This window comes from Peromyscus californicus, unplaced genomic scaffold (assembly GCF_007827085.1).
Source record: "Peromyscus californicus insignis strain IS unplaced genomic scaffold, ASM782708v3 Scaffold_12__1_contigs__length_115047231, whole genome shotgun sequence".
Lineage (NCBI taxonomy): Eukaryota > Metazoa > Chordata > Mammalia > Rodentia > Cricetidae > Peromyscus > Peromyscus californicus.
Genome location: NW_026294413.1, coordinates 73,813,061 through 73,829,081, shown reverse-complemented (window position 1 = coordinate 73,829,081; position 16,021 = coordinate 73,813,061). Strand labels below are relative to the sequence as shown.

The 16,021-nt window shown below is 42.2% G+C and overlaps 1 protein-coding gene across 4 annotated transcripts in view; it reads right to left on the bottom strand.

Moving 5' to 3' along the window:
* Positions 1 to 12,818: 12,818 nt before the first annotated feature.
* The window catches only part of Slc35f4 (solute carrier family 35 member F4), a 231,946-nt gene continuing 228,743 nt past the window's right edge, over positions 12,819 to 16,021 (bottom strand). For all 4 annotated transcript variants that reach the window (XM_052733388.1, XM_052733389.1, XM_052733390.1 and 1 more), the window contains 2 exons: positions 14,866 to 14,955; positions 12,819 to 13,260 (listed from right to left, as the gene is read on the bottom strand). In XM_052733388.1, coding sequence (XP_052589348.1) covers positions 13,019 to 13,260; positions 14,866 to 14,955 — 332 coding nt within the window. In that variant the 3' untranslated portion in view covers positions 12,819 to 13,018. The remainder of the gene's footprint in view (positions 13,261 to 14,865; positions 14,956 to 16,021) is intronic.

Sequence of the window (16,021 nt, the reverse complement as noted above, 5' to 3'; positions counted from 1 at the left end):
GAGAGACAGACAGCCTGGAGACATACTGAGAAGACTGGGAATGCCATCCTGGCTGAGAACATTGAATGGTGAAGTGGGACTTTCTTTGGACCAGCAGCTCCCGAATAATGACATGGAGACTTGGCCTTAGCTTAGACTTGTTCCCGACTAGCTCTTAAAACTTAAATTAACCTGTTTATATTAATCTATGTTCTGCCACACGACTCATTACCTCTCCTCAGTACCATAAGTCCCACTTCCTCCGTGTCTGGCTGGTGAATCCTCTGCTTCTCTGATTCTTCCTCCAAGTACCTGTCTCTCCCTGTAAGTCCTGCCTATCCTCTCCTGTCTAGCTATTGGCCATTCAGCTCTTTATTAAATCAATCAGAAGGTGCCTTAGGCAGGTGAGGTAAAACAGAGACATCTTCACACAGTGTGATCGACTATCCTGAAACAGAATGGTTAACTTCAAAAAATTGAAAAAACAAATTCAAAGTAAACACAGACTAAACCTTCTTTGGGGCTCTGAGTGCTTAGCTGGTTGACAGTAAGACCATTGTGTTCCATTTTGTTTTAGGCTTATCCCCTTCTGTGTCCACCCTGATTTATAAGAAAGAGCTCTGTGGCAAGGTTATAGTTCAAAGATATATGTCATGTGTTAGGAAAAAACAGTCCCAGGTCTGGGAGATTCTAAGTCAATCACACAGCACCAGACTGCAAGTCTGTTTGAGGCTCCTTAGCCCTACCACCCACTGCAACTTCGTGAGTATGAGCAACTAGCAGCAAGTCCTGGTGATTCATTTTACTCCCTACACCTGCCAAAAGCACATGAATAATTCATACTGCACTTAACACTCAGGGAAGAATGCAAGGGCCAAACCCAAGTGTGACTTTTTGACCAGTCAGCTACTGCTTGATCAGTGGATTACTCAGTTAACTGTGCTCACTGGCTGAAAAACATAGGTGGTGAAATTAAATTGGAAAGCTTTTTGAGACAAGGCATTTATATTGATAAAAATTCTTTTATAAAGTACAAAACTTCCACCAGTTACTTCTGAGCAAGGGTACACTTAAGAATGATGCTCTAATAGAGAAGAATAGCTGGGTACAGTGATTTGAAGGGAAAGTGGAGAGCTTTAACTAGGGAGGAAGAAGGAAGATTAATGCCAAAGCAGAGGGTAAAATCACAGTAAGAATTTCTGAAGCAGTCATAAGGAAATATTATTATGTATCTGAGGCTGCCCTTGACTCCCCATCCTCACCCCAGAGGTGGAAAGTAAGCCTCTATTGCTGAAGACACCATGTACTTGGGACCCAGGACCTGGAGGGTGTGAGCTATTTTTCACCTCCAGCCTCTTCCCTGAGGACTAGCTTCCATGGTATCAGAAGGTATCATGTAAGCTTCCAATGGAGAGAGGCAACCAAGAGTCATGCCCTGCTATGACACCTATGAGCCAAAACAATGACCAGCATGGTATGATAAGGATGTAATAGGGGCATGCAACCTTATCAATAACTTACAGCTGACTAATTGGACTTAAGACCTGCTCAACAAGAATGGAATCATGCCTGCCTGGTACTGGAAACCTAGCCAACTATCCAGGGCTAATAAACTCATGAATCATGGGGGAGAACTACTTCACCGAACCAACACAATTCCTACCTCCATTCTAAGTACTCATTCTTATATTCACAAATAAGTTTAGGTCTCATTCATCAAAGAAACACCTCCTCACACCAGATGGAGACCATTACAGAAAGTCGAACCCCATTAAAATGCAGAGAACCAGTGACCCCGTGGTGCCCATCCCCATCTGGTTCATTGACAGCACAGCTCCTGCATCTAAGGCTCAGAGATTATGGTGAAAGTGAGGATGGGAAGACTGTAAGAGCCAGAGAGACAGAAGATTTGCTTTGAGATGGCATTTCCTAGAAATATCCTAGAAGCTACACCCATGACATCTCATCAACATGGATGTCTAAACAAGGACAACACCAATAGGCATGCTAAGAGGTAAATCTTGTGGGACCTCAACCCTAGACAAAGAACTGCAGGCAGCTAATGAATGCTGAGAGTGGGAAAAATAGTTTTCCTTAGGAAATGTCCCTGTCATTTATCCAATATCAAGTGGTCAGCCCTGAAAAATATATATACAATTAAGATTATACAGACTGAGTAGGTTACATATTTAAGAATGTATATGTAGCAACAATTAAAGAAATAGAAGCTGTGAATTTGAGAGAGAGAGAGAGAAAGAAGAGAGAGAGAGAGAGAGAGAGAGAGAGAGAGAGAGAGAGAGAGAGAGAGAAAGCACAATGAGGATTAATAGGAAGAATGGGGCGGAGGAAAAGAGGAACTGATGTAGTCATATTTTGATTTCTAAAAAATTAAAATATTAATTATTCCTTTAGGTAATGGCACTTTCATGCTTGGAATGAAATTCTACTTACAGCTATAATAGCAGAGTTTATTTTTTTCTCACTCAAGGAAAAAACATAACAATGGTGGTAGAGGAAGTTACTACTGATATATAAGTAACAATTAGCCTTTTATAAATATAATATATTGGTCTTGGAACTCAGTGATAGGTCTGGTGTGGTGGTGAGCACTTTTAATCTCAGCATTTGGGAGGCAGAGACATGTGGACCTTTGTGAGTCCAAGGCCAGCCTGATCTGCATAGAAAGTTCCAGAAAAGTTGGGACTACATAGACCCAGTCACAAAATACAAACAACAAACAAAGAAACAAACAGAAAGAAACCCAAGAGTGAATGCGATTGACTAATTTGGAAGAAAAAACAAGTGCTATTTTGCCTATAGCTTTTGTAAAACAAATACCCTTGCCCTGGATGGGATAGGTGACCAACTACAGAGATAAGAACAATAAATAGACCAGGAGTCAGGCTGGGCTCAGGCCAGAGATAAACAGTGAGTTAATGAGCAACCTCCAACAGACCACCTCACCACACTCTGGTGATTCCTGTGTTCTCAGACACAAGATGAGGGGGCCTGTCTTAGATAAGGTCAAAGACTTTGTCTCACTCTGACATTCTATAACATAGCTGTGATTTGAATGAGCATGGTCCCCATAGGTTCATATGTTTGAATACTTGCTCCCAGGTTAGTGGAACTGTTTGTGCAAAATTAGTAGGTGTGACCTTGCTGTAATAAGTGTGACCTTGTGGTTTTGTAATAAGTTGACCTAAGTGGGCTTTGAGGTTTCAGAAGCCTACACCAGGCAAGTCTCTCTCTTTCTCTCACTCTCTGCCTTTCTGCCCGCAACTTACAGATAGATGTGAGCTATCAGCTACTTCTCCAGCTCTAGGTCTACCTCCCTCCTGCTCTCACACCCCTGCTGTGATGATAATGGACTAACCTTCTGAAACTGCAAGGAAGCCCTGGATTAAATGCTTTCTTCTATAAATTGCCTGGGTCATGGTATTTCATTTCAACAATAGAGAAGTAACTAAGACAGTTGGTACCGGAGAGTGGCATATTGCTGTGACTGCTGTGACCATTGCTGCCTATTGGCAGAATGTAAACATTGGATTAGGAGAGCAGTAGTTGAATGTTGTAAATAAGGCTTAATAGGCCACCCCAGTAGGAATGTGGAGTGTTGAGAGCAATGTAGACTATGGAGGCCTTGCCTAAGAGGTTTTCGAGGGGAAGAATTTTAGCAACTGGCCTAGAGATCATTCTTGTGATACTTTGGTAGAAAGTTTTTGCCCTTGTCCTAAGAATTTGCCAGAGGCTAAATGGAAGAGTTTTGGACTAATATCATTGGCAGAGGACATTTCAAGACATTCTAGTATTGAATGTGTCACAGGGTTATTAGTGATCACTCTCGTGCAGATCTACAGTGAAAAGGACACGGGGCAAGAGAAATAGAAAATAGACTCTTTGAGGAGAGAGGGAGCACCAGGGAATGTGATGTTAGAGCCAAATTCTGTGCTCAAGGGGATGAGCCGCTTAAAGAAAAGCCTGATGCTGAATTGAATATAGGGAGTGGCATCACCAGGGCGAGACCCCACCCAGCCAATCCTGCAACTTGAAAAAAGGCAGTTTGTGCAGCAAAGGAATCCATAAACAAGCCAAAGCTGATGCAAATATAAGTCCTGGAGGGGACAGGTTCCAGCCCCAGCAAGCACAAGAACTTGACAATTTCAGCCACGTGGTTCTGGATTTAGATTTAAGAAGGATACAGGAAAGGGTTGTGGAATCTTCCTTCATGATTAAGGAAAGCTACTGAGGTCAGGTATATGACGGAGTGTCCCTGCATGGAGGCCCAGAACGGCTATTTTGTGAATCTGTGAAGGTGAAGCCTGGATTGCATTGAATACCCCAAGATGCTAGAGATGCAAGTGCCATGGGGTCCCTGCCAAGGAGAGCTGCATACACCACGTGAAAACAGCCCAGGAGACAGAAATGTGCTGCAGTCAGAAATTTCTGGAGGGGAAGAGCTATCTAGTAAGCCCTTTAATATCAGGCATGAAGTTGCAGGATTTATTTGGAATTTGCCCTGCTGGTTTTTGGTCTTACTTTGTCCCAGTATTTCCTCATTATGCTCCCTTTCCTCCATTTTGGAATGATAATGTATATTCTGTGTGTGTTGGAAGTATGCAGCTCAATTTTTGATTTTATAGGGTTACAGTTAAGAGACTGTTTTGAGTCTCAGAAGAGACTTTGGATTTTAAAACATTGTTAAGATTGTGATAGACTTGGAGACTTTTGAAGCTGGACTAGATACTGTAGCTGAAGTTTTTCCTGTGTCCCACTCAGACCCAAATAAACACACAGAGGCTTTTATTATTTACAAATGATATGGCCTAATGGCTCAGGCTACCCACTAGCTAGCTCTTATATCTTAAACTAACCCATTTCTATAAATCTATTCTTTGCCACATGGCTTATGGCTTACCAGTACTTTTACATCTTGCTTCTCCTGGCGGCAGCTAGCAGCATCCTCTCTTCTCTCCTTTCTCTTCCTATCTGTTTAGATTTCCCGCCTGCCTCTAAGCTGCCTTGTCATAAGCCAAACAGCTTCTTTATAAAAGAGACTGAGGCCCAGGAGGATTGGCTCACCCCTTTCACCACTTGAGAACACACTGAGAAGACACCTTCAGTGAACTAGGAATAAGGCCTTCACCAGACTTGGAAGTACTGGCTACTTGGTCTTGGATTTCCCAGTTTTCCCAGAACTTTGAGAAATACATGTTGTTTCTTAAGCCCAGATATTTCATTATAACAGCCATAATAGACCAATACAACCTTAAAGTAAGTGATTCTTAACCCGGTAGAGCAGTGTTAGCTAACAGAAATATAATGTAAGCTACAGATGTGAGTCATTTATATGACTTGAAAATTTCTAGTTGCTACATTCAACAAAAGAAACAGGGCTGGATGTTGACACGGGTCATGCTGTCGCCAGGGGCCATGTTGATGTAAATGGCTTGTGTTGCTACCTGAGGTCATGGTGATGTCCTTGGCCGGTGCTGCTGCCCAGGGCTGTGATGGGGTCCATGGTCTGTGCAGTGGCAGAGGGCCAGGTTGATGTCGTGGTCTGTAATGGCACCAGAGACTGTGCTGAGGTCCATGGCATGTGTTGACGCCAGACACCATGTGGAAGTCCTTGATACGTGCTCCTGCTGACTGTAAAGGGCAAGGGAGCTACTTTTGCCATGGTATTGATGACTGCAGACTCACAGTTGAGAAAGGGGGACATAGAAGGCTTCTGTGACAACCCCCGCTCCAAAAAAAAAAATGGGTAACAGTCTAGACAAGCCTAGACAGAAAGCCATGGAGGAGAACTCTTAAAAATTGTGATAAGGATGCTGAAGTGTCACTCTCTCCAATTGATGGGTTCTGGCCGGGGTACAGGTGGGGAAGGATTTGGTTTTCTTTAAGGGGCTGGCCACTGAGAGTTTTACCATGCTCCAGTGGCTTGGCAACACCAATTGGACTTTTCTTCTTCTTCTTCTTCTTCTTCTTCTTCTTCTTCTTCTTCTTCTTCTTCTTCTTCTTCTTCTTCTTCTTTTGTGGGGAAGAGGTCCCAACAGTGGAGGGGGGCGTAGACCTGAGAGGACTGGTAAGTTAGTGTGCTCAGGGTTCATGATGTGAATTCCCAAGTAATCAATAAAATTATTATGAAAAAAATTAAAAGGAAGAATTAGCACCAATTCTACAAAAACCAGTGCAGATAATTTAAGTAGAAAATGTGCTTCCAAGCTTGTTTGAGGATGTCAGCATCCTTGTAATATCAAGAGAAGACAAAGATTTTATAAGAAAAAACAAATAGTGAAAAAACCATATTTCTCAAGCACGATTACAAAAATTGTCAACTGTGTATTACTAAATCAAGTAGAGGAACACGCATAAGGCTAAAACAAGCCAGCTGTGGTTGTGCACATCTGTAATTGCAAGACTTAGTAGGCTGGGAGAGGAGGATCATGTCTGAGGCTAGGCTGGGCTATATAGCAAGACAAAAACCAAAATGAAAATATATTATAGCCACACGTGGTTTATTCTAGGACTACATTGGTGAAATAGTCCATGGATAAAATTCACAATAGGATGAAGGAAAAAGAAATCACATGACTCTCAGAAGATGTATAAGAAACATCCGAGAAAATTCAACAGCTTCTTACAATATCATTTCACAAAAAATAGGATGGAAGGAACCTTCCTTAAAATGCAAAGAACATATACAAGACAATTACAGCTAGTATCATGGCAAGAGATTGAACACTTTCCTTCTAAGACCTGAACAAATAAGGGTGTCTGCTCCCATCAATCCTACTCAACACTATTCTGGAAGCCTCTGACAATTAACTAAAAGAAAAACTGAATTTATATTACGAAGAAGTATGTGCCATTGTATGTTGGAAGAATGTGTTTTGCTTTTTTATTTAATAAGGGATTACAATTGGGGGTTGCCTTATGTCTAAGAAGAGACTTTGGACTTTTATTTTTTTATTTTTTGGTTTTTCAAGAAATGGTTTTTCTAAGTAACAGCCCTGGCTATCTTGGAACTCACTTTGTAGACCAGGCTGGCTTCGAACTCAAAGAGATCTGCCTGCCTCTGCTCCCTGAGTGCTGAATTAAAGGATAAAGGCACACACCTACCATGCCCTGCTGACTTTGGACTTTTAAAACATATTGAGACTGTGAAGGATTGTGAGGAGTTTTGATATTTGACTAAATGCATTTTGCATGATGATGTGGCTTTAAGCCTATGGGGTTAGGGAATGGAATGTGGTGGTTTGAATGAGAATGGCCACCATAGCTTATTTACTTGCAGTTGATGGAACTGTTCGGTAAGGATTAGGAAGTGCGTGTTTGTTGGAGGTGTGTCAGGGTGCAGAATTTGAGGTTTCAAAGGCTTCTGACCATTCTCTGTGTGCTCTCTCTTTCTCTCTTTCCCCCTCATGCTTGTGGATGGGGATATGCCCTCCCCTATGGTTTTAGCACCATGTCTCCTTATCTGCTGCCATGCTCTTCATCATGATAGTTGTGGATTCTAATCTTCTGGAACTATGAACCCCAAATTAAATGTTTTCTTTTATAGTTAAAAAAAGAATAGAAAGAAATAGGGCTGGGAGTGTAGCTCAGTGGTAGAGAGCTTGCCCACCATGTGTACGGCCCTAGATCCAATCATCCCCACTGAAAAATAAAAAAATAGATGAAATTGCTTTTTTAAAAAGATTTATTTATTATGTACAATGTTTTGTCTGCATATATGCCTGCATGCCAGAAGAGGGCACCAGATCTCATTCAGATGGTTGTGAGTCACCATGTGGTTGCTGGGAATTGAATTTGAGATCTCTGGAAGAACAGCTAGTGATCTTAACTGCTGAGCCATCTCTCCAGCCCTAAAATTGCTTTTAAAATACATTTTACTTAGCCAAATATATCCAAAAATAGTCCGGATATCTAATGAGTACAAAGCTCATATGAAACAGCTTACATTCTCTTGCAAAAACACAAAGCCTTCCAAACTCAGAGTGCCTGACACAACACATTTCAGTTAGTACTTGGCATATTTTGAGATATTATGTGGCTAGCTAGTGCCTATCATATAGGACCATGGGTCTTCAGATCCACAGACATCTCTGAATTTATTCTTCCAGAATAAAGCAACTAAGTTCCTACTAATTTGAAAATCTTACCAGGGTTCTTGTTCCTACCAAGGTTCTGTTCCTAGAGCCGAGGTGAAGAATCCTTGCTCTTATAATTCCTTAGGCTCTGGAAGCATCCAGGATGTGGTGCCTGTCTCAAGCAAGCTCCTTTGCTCTGGTGGCACACACATGGGGACATGCTACCAACCAGCGTTAAAGTGTCTCTGTGCTCCTGGCACTACTACCCTATACTATAACCTCTCTTTTTACTTCAATTCCAGTTGCCACAGAGATGGAGGAGGAATTCAAGAAACTAAACGGAACCACAGTTAACAGAAGCCTTCTGGTTTCAGTTGCCAGAGATAAACCACGGGGCCTGCATCAGACACTCTTTGTGTTTCTGACAGGGGTTTATGGATCCACGAAAAAGAGGATTTGTACTTAAGTATCAGGACATTCTAATGCTCGGCTGGCTACATCATTTGCTCTTTTATCTCAGACATTGTCCTTCTCCCGATCATTTGTCCTCTGGATCTTGACAAAGCGCCTGCAAGAAATTAACAGGCGTGCAAAGCCTGGATGAGCAAAATTGATTCGCCTATAATCTGTTTGTGAAGAGATCAGGACGTGGTTGAAGTGATTTTAATTTCAGAGCCCAAGTTGCTAGTCTGTCTTTTTGTCAGGCAATTAGTTCCACTGGCTGGGCATGAATGCTATGACTCCAAGTGCTGAGGGGACCAGGCATGGATGCTGCAGGAGCCTGCTCTGCTTCTTCCAAGTTTGCCCAGGCCAGCCTTCTTTTGTCTCTCTGGTTTATTTTGGTAAAATTCTCTGCTCAGCAGCTGGCTATGTGGCTTTGGGAGGGCACTGTGCCATGAGCCCAATGGTCAAAGGACAGGCTGGGAGAAAAGCTGTGTGCAAAGGTTTTAGACAAGGACCTAGAAGGAGGCAGAGAAGCCCTAGCAGGGTTGTTGCTTCTGACTCTGGCATTCTGCTAAGATCTCAACATGTTATTTTAATTTTTCAGTAATCTCAGGTGACAGTACTATCTTATTTTGCTGACTTTGAAGGCGAGGGCCAGGGAGAGCCTACCATTTGTCAGAATCATCTCTGAAAGAAGTGTGTGTTATGTTCACACATGGGCACTCTTATCCCTGAACTATATTGGCTGCTCAGTAATCCACAGAAGTCATTGCCTTCTGGGATTCTAGAAATGTTTCCATAAAGAGAACTCAGCAAGGTGCTCTTGACTGCTGAGCAGGGACTAGTCTTACTTCCTCCAGTGACTTCTAAGACCCAGCTGCAGCCGTCTTGTTAAGGCACAACACAGACACAATCCTCTTTGCTCAGTAACTGAAGATGCAGCATGCCCTCTGATTCTCATGATGGCCATGAGAGGCAGCAAGGAAAGGTGTTGTCCTTCATTATAAGAACCTGAATTAAAGGGGAGGTCCTATAATCCTAAGGGTGATGTAAGTAAAGTTTGAAGCTGTTGCTTTAATTGTCAGGGTGATAACTTACCTGCAAAGGTGGCGAGCTCCTACAACCCAGCTTATTCCCTGCACGTCTGTGTATCCACCTCTCTTACTACAACATATAGAATATTTCTAAGATTACAGAAATCTCCAACCTACGGTGCTGACCTAGAGTCAAGCAGGGACCAGTTGATAACAATATCACATAAAAACCAATTTCAAGTAACAATAATGTTTGGGTGAGTAAACGAGGGACTAACACAATGGAAATATTTTCTTCAAGTAGGCTGAGTTAGTTCCGGGGATCCATACAGGCCGAGTTAGTTGTAAGAGTCCACTGTATATTGAATGAGTACTCTCCAGGGTAGTGGATACCATCTCCCAAAATGAACTGTACTAAAGAGCAAGACAACTCATTGCTTAAAGCTGTCAAAATGCAATTTTAAATGTCATGTATGTTATAAAGCTTAGTGAGTTAGACAGTGATTACTACAATTTAACAGTAATTTAATGAGGCAAGAACAATGGTTGCGTCAATATGGCATTTAAATAGCCAAAAGTGACTGTTCGTAGATAACAAACTAATTTGATTTACTAATAACATTACATTTCCTTTGTACTGTTTTTCATAAAGCTTAAAACATGTTCTGGAGCTTAAAATGCTTGTTATATGATTTAATATCACGTCATTTATCTATGCCAGGACACTGAAAGTGCCTCTTCCAAAAGGAACAGGAAAATCAAAGGTTTGATACATTAAGGTTTTTATTATGATGCCCAGTCAGCAAGGCACTCTGAGTTCCTCTCTCTTGCCAAGGGATTGGCTCACTTACACTTTTAGGAAACTTGGAGGTGGGGAGGGGCAGAGACCATACATGCTTGATTTATTGTCCTGAATTTTCTATGAAGCACAGAGTATCTTCAGTGCCTCTGAACCAGCCTCTCAGGGTCCAAGTCCCTTTTATCAGTTCAGCACACTTGCACAGATAAGGGAGGTCATGGCTCTCTTGCTATCTTCCAGTCCCGAACTTAAGCAATCTCATCCGTGCTAATGTCTGTCCCTCACCAAGATGGACCTCATACAGTTTAGGTCCAAGGATATCCAGCACAGAGCTGAGCATGCATTCTCGTATGGGATGTCTGTAAGTGCTAAAACTTGGGAACACAACCGTGACTGCCACATAGCCCTGCTCTCAAAAGCTCATGGTCTCCTGGAAACTCGGAACAGTAGGCTGGCAGTGATCATAGACAGCGCTAGCATTTGAGTAAGTGTATCCCAACTGTTGGTGATCTCCAGACTGTGGGGCTATTGAGAGGTAGAGAAACTCCTAGGAGATGGGACACGTTGGAGGAAGGTAGGTCATTGAGTTAGGACTTTGAAGGGATATTGGAATTCTGGGCTCTTCCTCTCCTTTTTCCAGCTATCGTGAGGTGAGCAGTCTCCTCCACCAGGTGCTTCTGCCACCATGATACCAGAGGTCCAAAACCACAGGGCCAATTGTCTGTGGACTGAGACCCCTGGAGCAGCCAGCCCAAATAAACCTTTCTTACTTGTAAGTTGATTCTCTCGGAGATTTTTGTCACAGCAGAAGAGAGCTGACTAACACAGAAAGCAGTCAGTGCTATGTTGGGGCTAAGTAAACCCCATTATTTAGACTGGGGGGTAAGAAAAGACCCCTTAGGAAAACAGCTGTAGGTAATATAAGGGAATGTAAATAAGGTAGCATTACTCAGACACTGACAGAGGGAAAGAAAAGGGTGTAAGAAAGAGGCATAGTATCATGGAAGTGTCATGTGTCCAGAGGAGCTATAGAGCAGTGGGGCAGAAGTAGGCTCTCTGCTTAGATTCCAATATGGTAACTGAATGGGCAATGCATGGTAAATGATTGAAATGGAAAATGCAGTTTCTTCATTCAAGATGCTTAATAACCACGCATAGCCACTGTCTCAGACAGCGTGACAGACTACATCCTTGTCCTTGCATAAATAGAGACTATACAGACAGGTACAGACAATGTCCATCATCACAGAACATCCTAGTAGGTAGGAAAGATGTAGATAACTTCCATTAACACAAAGTTCTAGTGGTAACTACTGTAATATAAGCTAGCCATGACCAGTCAATAATGAGCTCTGGAGGACATGTCAAGGTATTTAGATCTGATTTTGTGGACAATAAGATGCCACTGGTGTATTTTATGTAGAGGAGATAGAATCAAATTTATAGTAGAAAGCCACTCTACAAAGATTACAGACAGGCAAGGCTACAAGTTAGATATCAGTGAAGAGAAGAGGCCGACATGGAGGCTGATCCCTGGATGATGTTAGGAACCTAGACAGGAAAGAGAGAGGGCTAGGTCTGGAGAGGAGTGGCTGACTTTGCTTTGCTACATTTGAGGTATCCAAGCGAGCTGATGAAGAGATCCTAATATAAGATCCAAAGCTCAAAGTACAAACTTGGTTTGCAGAAAATGAATTTTTTAAGTCTCCACCATGTTGGAAACAGCTAAAGCCATGGGAACAGTGGAGACCTCAAGGGAGACAGTCAAGAAGTGTGACCAGAGAAGCTTGGTGACAAGGGAACCAGCCTAGGAAGAGGAAGGCAGAAGGAGAACCACGAGAAGGTGGTGGGTTTGAGAACTGAGACTACTTTAGCAGGTCAGGGGGTAGAAGATCAACCTATCAACTGCTTCTGAATAGGTCAATATGATTTTGTTAGAGAGAGGCCATTGGAGACTTAATGGAAGGTAACTAGAGCAATGGTGGGGGTAGAGGGTGAAGGGTCATGGGGTAAGGAGAGAATAGGAATACAATGTGAAATGACAGACATGATAGAACATTCTTTCAGGGAACTTGGTGGTGAGGGACTGTAGAGATGTGGGAGGTCTCCAGACCACTTCACCACTGTGTGACGTCTCTCGTAAAGATGTCAGCATGTTACTTGAAGCATGTTGAAAGTACAGCTATGTCTTTTCTGTCTTTATATCCTTACCATTCCCAGTGTAGGTCTTGTGTGAAGAAGGACTCTGTTGGTATTTGTTTAGTGACTTTTCAGCTTTCAGATTTCAAGGCTGAAGTAAATGTAAAATATGTATCATTTTCATAGGTTTTCCTGTTTAAAAACTAGTTCTCAGTAACACTTAAGAAAATGATGAAGATTCTATGATTTAACCAAATGTCATATTTTTTAGGAACTTGTGTGAATTGTGGTGATTCTTCCTTCTGAATAGGATAAACAAAACAAGGAAAATACATTTTAATAAAAAATTTATTATGATTATTTACATCAGTTCCTTGATATGCATATAAATGTAAACTTTAATTGTTGGCAATATTTCACATATGATTTGTTCAAATTCAGAGTTGATACTGTCATTTGAGTGTACAGGTAGTGAGAAAATGTTATATTCACAGAATATACACACAGGTGCATCCAAACGTCATCTCCTGCTAAGCCAGCGGTATGGACACTGTCCCATTGACCCTGCTTCTGCTCCGCAGGTGCACGCTGACGTCTGCCAGGTCCTCCACATGCTCCTCGCTCTTCTTCTCCTTCAGGCTGTTGATAAACCTTAGAGTGATTTCATCCCACTCCTCAGGCAGCAGCATCAGAAGAAACCCAATACAGATGATGATGGTGGCAGCCAGGCGGACCACGTTGAATATCACCTCCTGCTTCAGGAGATCCACGGCTAGGGAAGGAAAATGTCACACCAGTCACACCCTGTGATTGGTTATGAGCTCCTCTGAAAACCAGGGACCAAAGCCAGGGATAGATCTCAAGACTTCCAAATGCCATAATTATTCTCCATCACTGTCTATGCTGACTTTCTGTTCCTTCTCTGTAAACCACACTTGCGCAAGGCTCAGCCCAGGGTCCATGCAACTGGGCTTAGGGATGTCTTCAGTTTCCTCTCTAAGCACTTTCCCAGGGCATGCTTTCACCTTTCTACTGTGTACTGGACTGCTGCTGTGTTTTGCCTTTTTTTTTTTTATGAGTCAAACCTGTTCTTGTCTTGGACTTTATACCTTTTCAGGGTTTAATTAAGCTGTAATTTATATAGTCTAAAATTAACAGCTTTATAAAGGGAATTTAGTACATTCACACTGTTGTCTAACTACTCCCGCTGGCCCCCCACCAAGATCCTGGAATCCTACTTCATTCCGCTAAACTATTCTTTAGACCTCTGTACAAAGGGCTCCCCATAAGAAGCCTTTTAAAGAACGTCACACCTGTGTGTGCTCAGCACATTTCATGCCAGCGTCTATCAGAGCAATTGTTTCTTTGTGCTAGAATGATTCAGTTCTTCTGGTTTCCCACTCTGTGCTGCTTTCATGGTCTTGAAGGTGGAAACTACGCCTTATCCAGGATCTGTCACCATTATCAGCATGGTTCCGGACATATGCTAACCCGTCAGAAGTTATTTGTTGAACAAATGAATCTATGGATGAATAAATGAACTTCCTGACAACTCCACTGATGTCTGATTTTTGTTTCCCTCTGAATATCTTACAGCCCTTGGAGTCTATCTCCCACAATTTTACACTTAATAATAAATTACTTCGTAGCGGTCCTAGCTGTTTTGAGTATGTCTACTGTCTTTTCCAAACTCATCTGTAAGTTTCTTAAGGGAACAGCAATGTAATTTTTTTTTCCCTTTTCTTGTACACAGCCCTGATGACATAGTAAGTGCTTAACGAACACTGGCTAATTGTTTTGAAGAAAGATGGTTACTAGAGACTTGGGATCACAGAATTTTTAAGTCAAAATAACTGAACTAATTTCCATGACTAGTTTTAATGGCAGGCTTCACTAGAAACTTCCTAGAAAAATACTAATAGCTTTTCCTCTTGTCCTTGAAGTGAGACACATTGCTTTTCCTGGAGGGCCACCTGCTCAGCCCCCACCTCCCCTGCCAGAAGCTTCCAGAACTCCCCAGGGATCATCAGATGGGGAGCCGACACCCTGTGCACTGCTTACACTTTCATTAGTGATGTTGACTTCACAGTCTTGTGCTGGGAGGCCTTTTGTTTCCATAGGACTTCCTCTAAAAATACCCACGAAATTAGGTTGTCAGGGAGATTACATGAAACCCAAATGATACATTTGGTATTTAATTCTAAAAGCACGACCAAGCAAAACAGAGCCTCTGTAGCTGCAGATTTAAGATCTGCTGCATACTCTGCTGTCTTCCACATTGTGGTATTTAAAAACATCTTCCTAGGGAAGGGACGTTATTTTCCACCATTAGAAGAAACAAGTCAGAGCAAACACGTGGCCCACGTTGTGCCAGTACCTGCGTTTCCAGGGACGCTGAGCACTGTCCCAATGGAGATGAGGATTGGGTATGTCAGTACTACTCCAACGTTCACTAGGATGTTGAATGCTGTGAAATAAGGGAGAAATACAAGATAAGGGGTTGGTACACTTGTCTCTCAATATACAAGAACCAACACCTTTGCTAAATGCATTTTCTCAAGAGTCTACACCTTTGTTCAGTTAATCTCATTTTGGCGGTGGCGGGAGCATGAATTGCTTGCTTGAATCAGTCGGATTCTTGGGTCCTCCTTTGCCAGCGCTGCCCGAGCTCCTGCCAGCTGGCTGACAAAGGTGTGTGGAAGAGGTGAAGTCATCAGTCTTCCACACTGTGTGTTAGCTCTGGAAGGACAGTCTGGGGCTAGTTAGAAGCTAAAGCAGGTGACTGATTAAGTTTTGATGCGTCCTTCTTTGTTACTTTGCTATTTAAGTCATAATCCTGGGCACTTTACAGGCTCTGGTGCTAATGTCTAAAAGAAGTTTGTCCAAGGACAACTGAGCCTGTGTTTTCCCCCCTCTTCTTTCAAGGTCATGTGGACAAATGAGGATGAGCTCAGTGTAATTCTCTGGAGCCTGCGGACGATTTTCCCACCCAGCTTGTGCGCAGATCGACCAAGGTCAGATCCACAGAATAAACAGAGTAAGTTGATGCTCTTTAATTAATACCTTTGGACTTCTTTAGTTAAAAGACCATTATTTAAAATGATCATCTAACCCCATCTGAAATTACCAAAATTATACTTTTCCAAGATTTATAAATTATAGACTATCACTTTAATAGAGTTAAATTAAACTCTTCAGAGATTGTAGAGATGAGTATTCACAAGTACAAAAGGTCTTTTAGTATGAGATGGTCTCTGTGAATACAGTTGAAGCATGTTGCTCATATTTCTGAAGATTCTAGACTCAAAGTAAGTTCTAGAACTATTTTAGTGAGGGTGTTGTATATTTTTCTGTTGCCATCTAAAAATGGAGCTCACCAACTTAGCAATCTGGAGTCATTTGTGCCTGGAGATGAGAGGCAGTAGGTCTGACCCTCCAAGACTCACAAGCATACAGCAATGACAGCAAAGACCTAGGTTTGTAAGTGTTCCTTTGTCATGGCAAGGCTCAATGTGAATGAATCTTCCAGCACC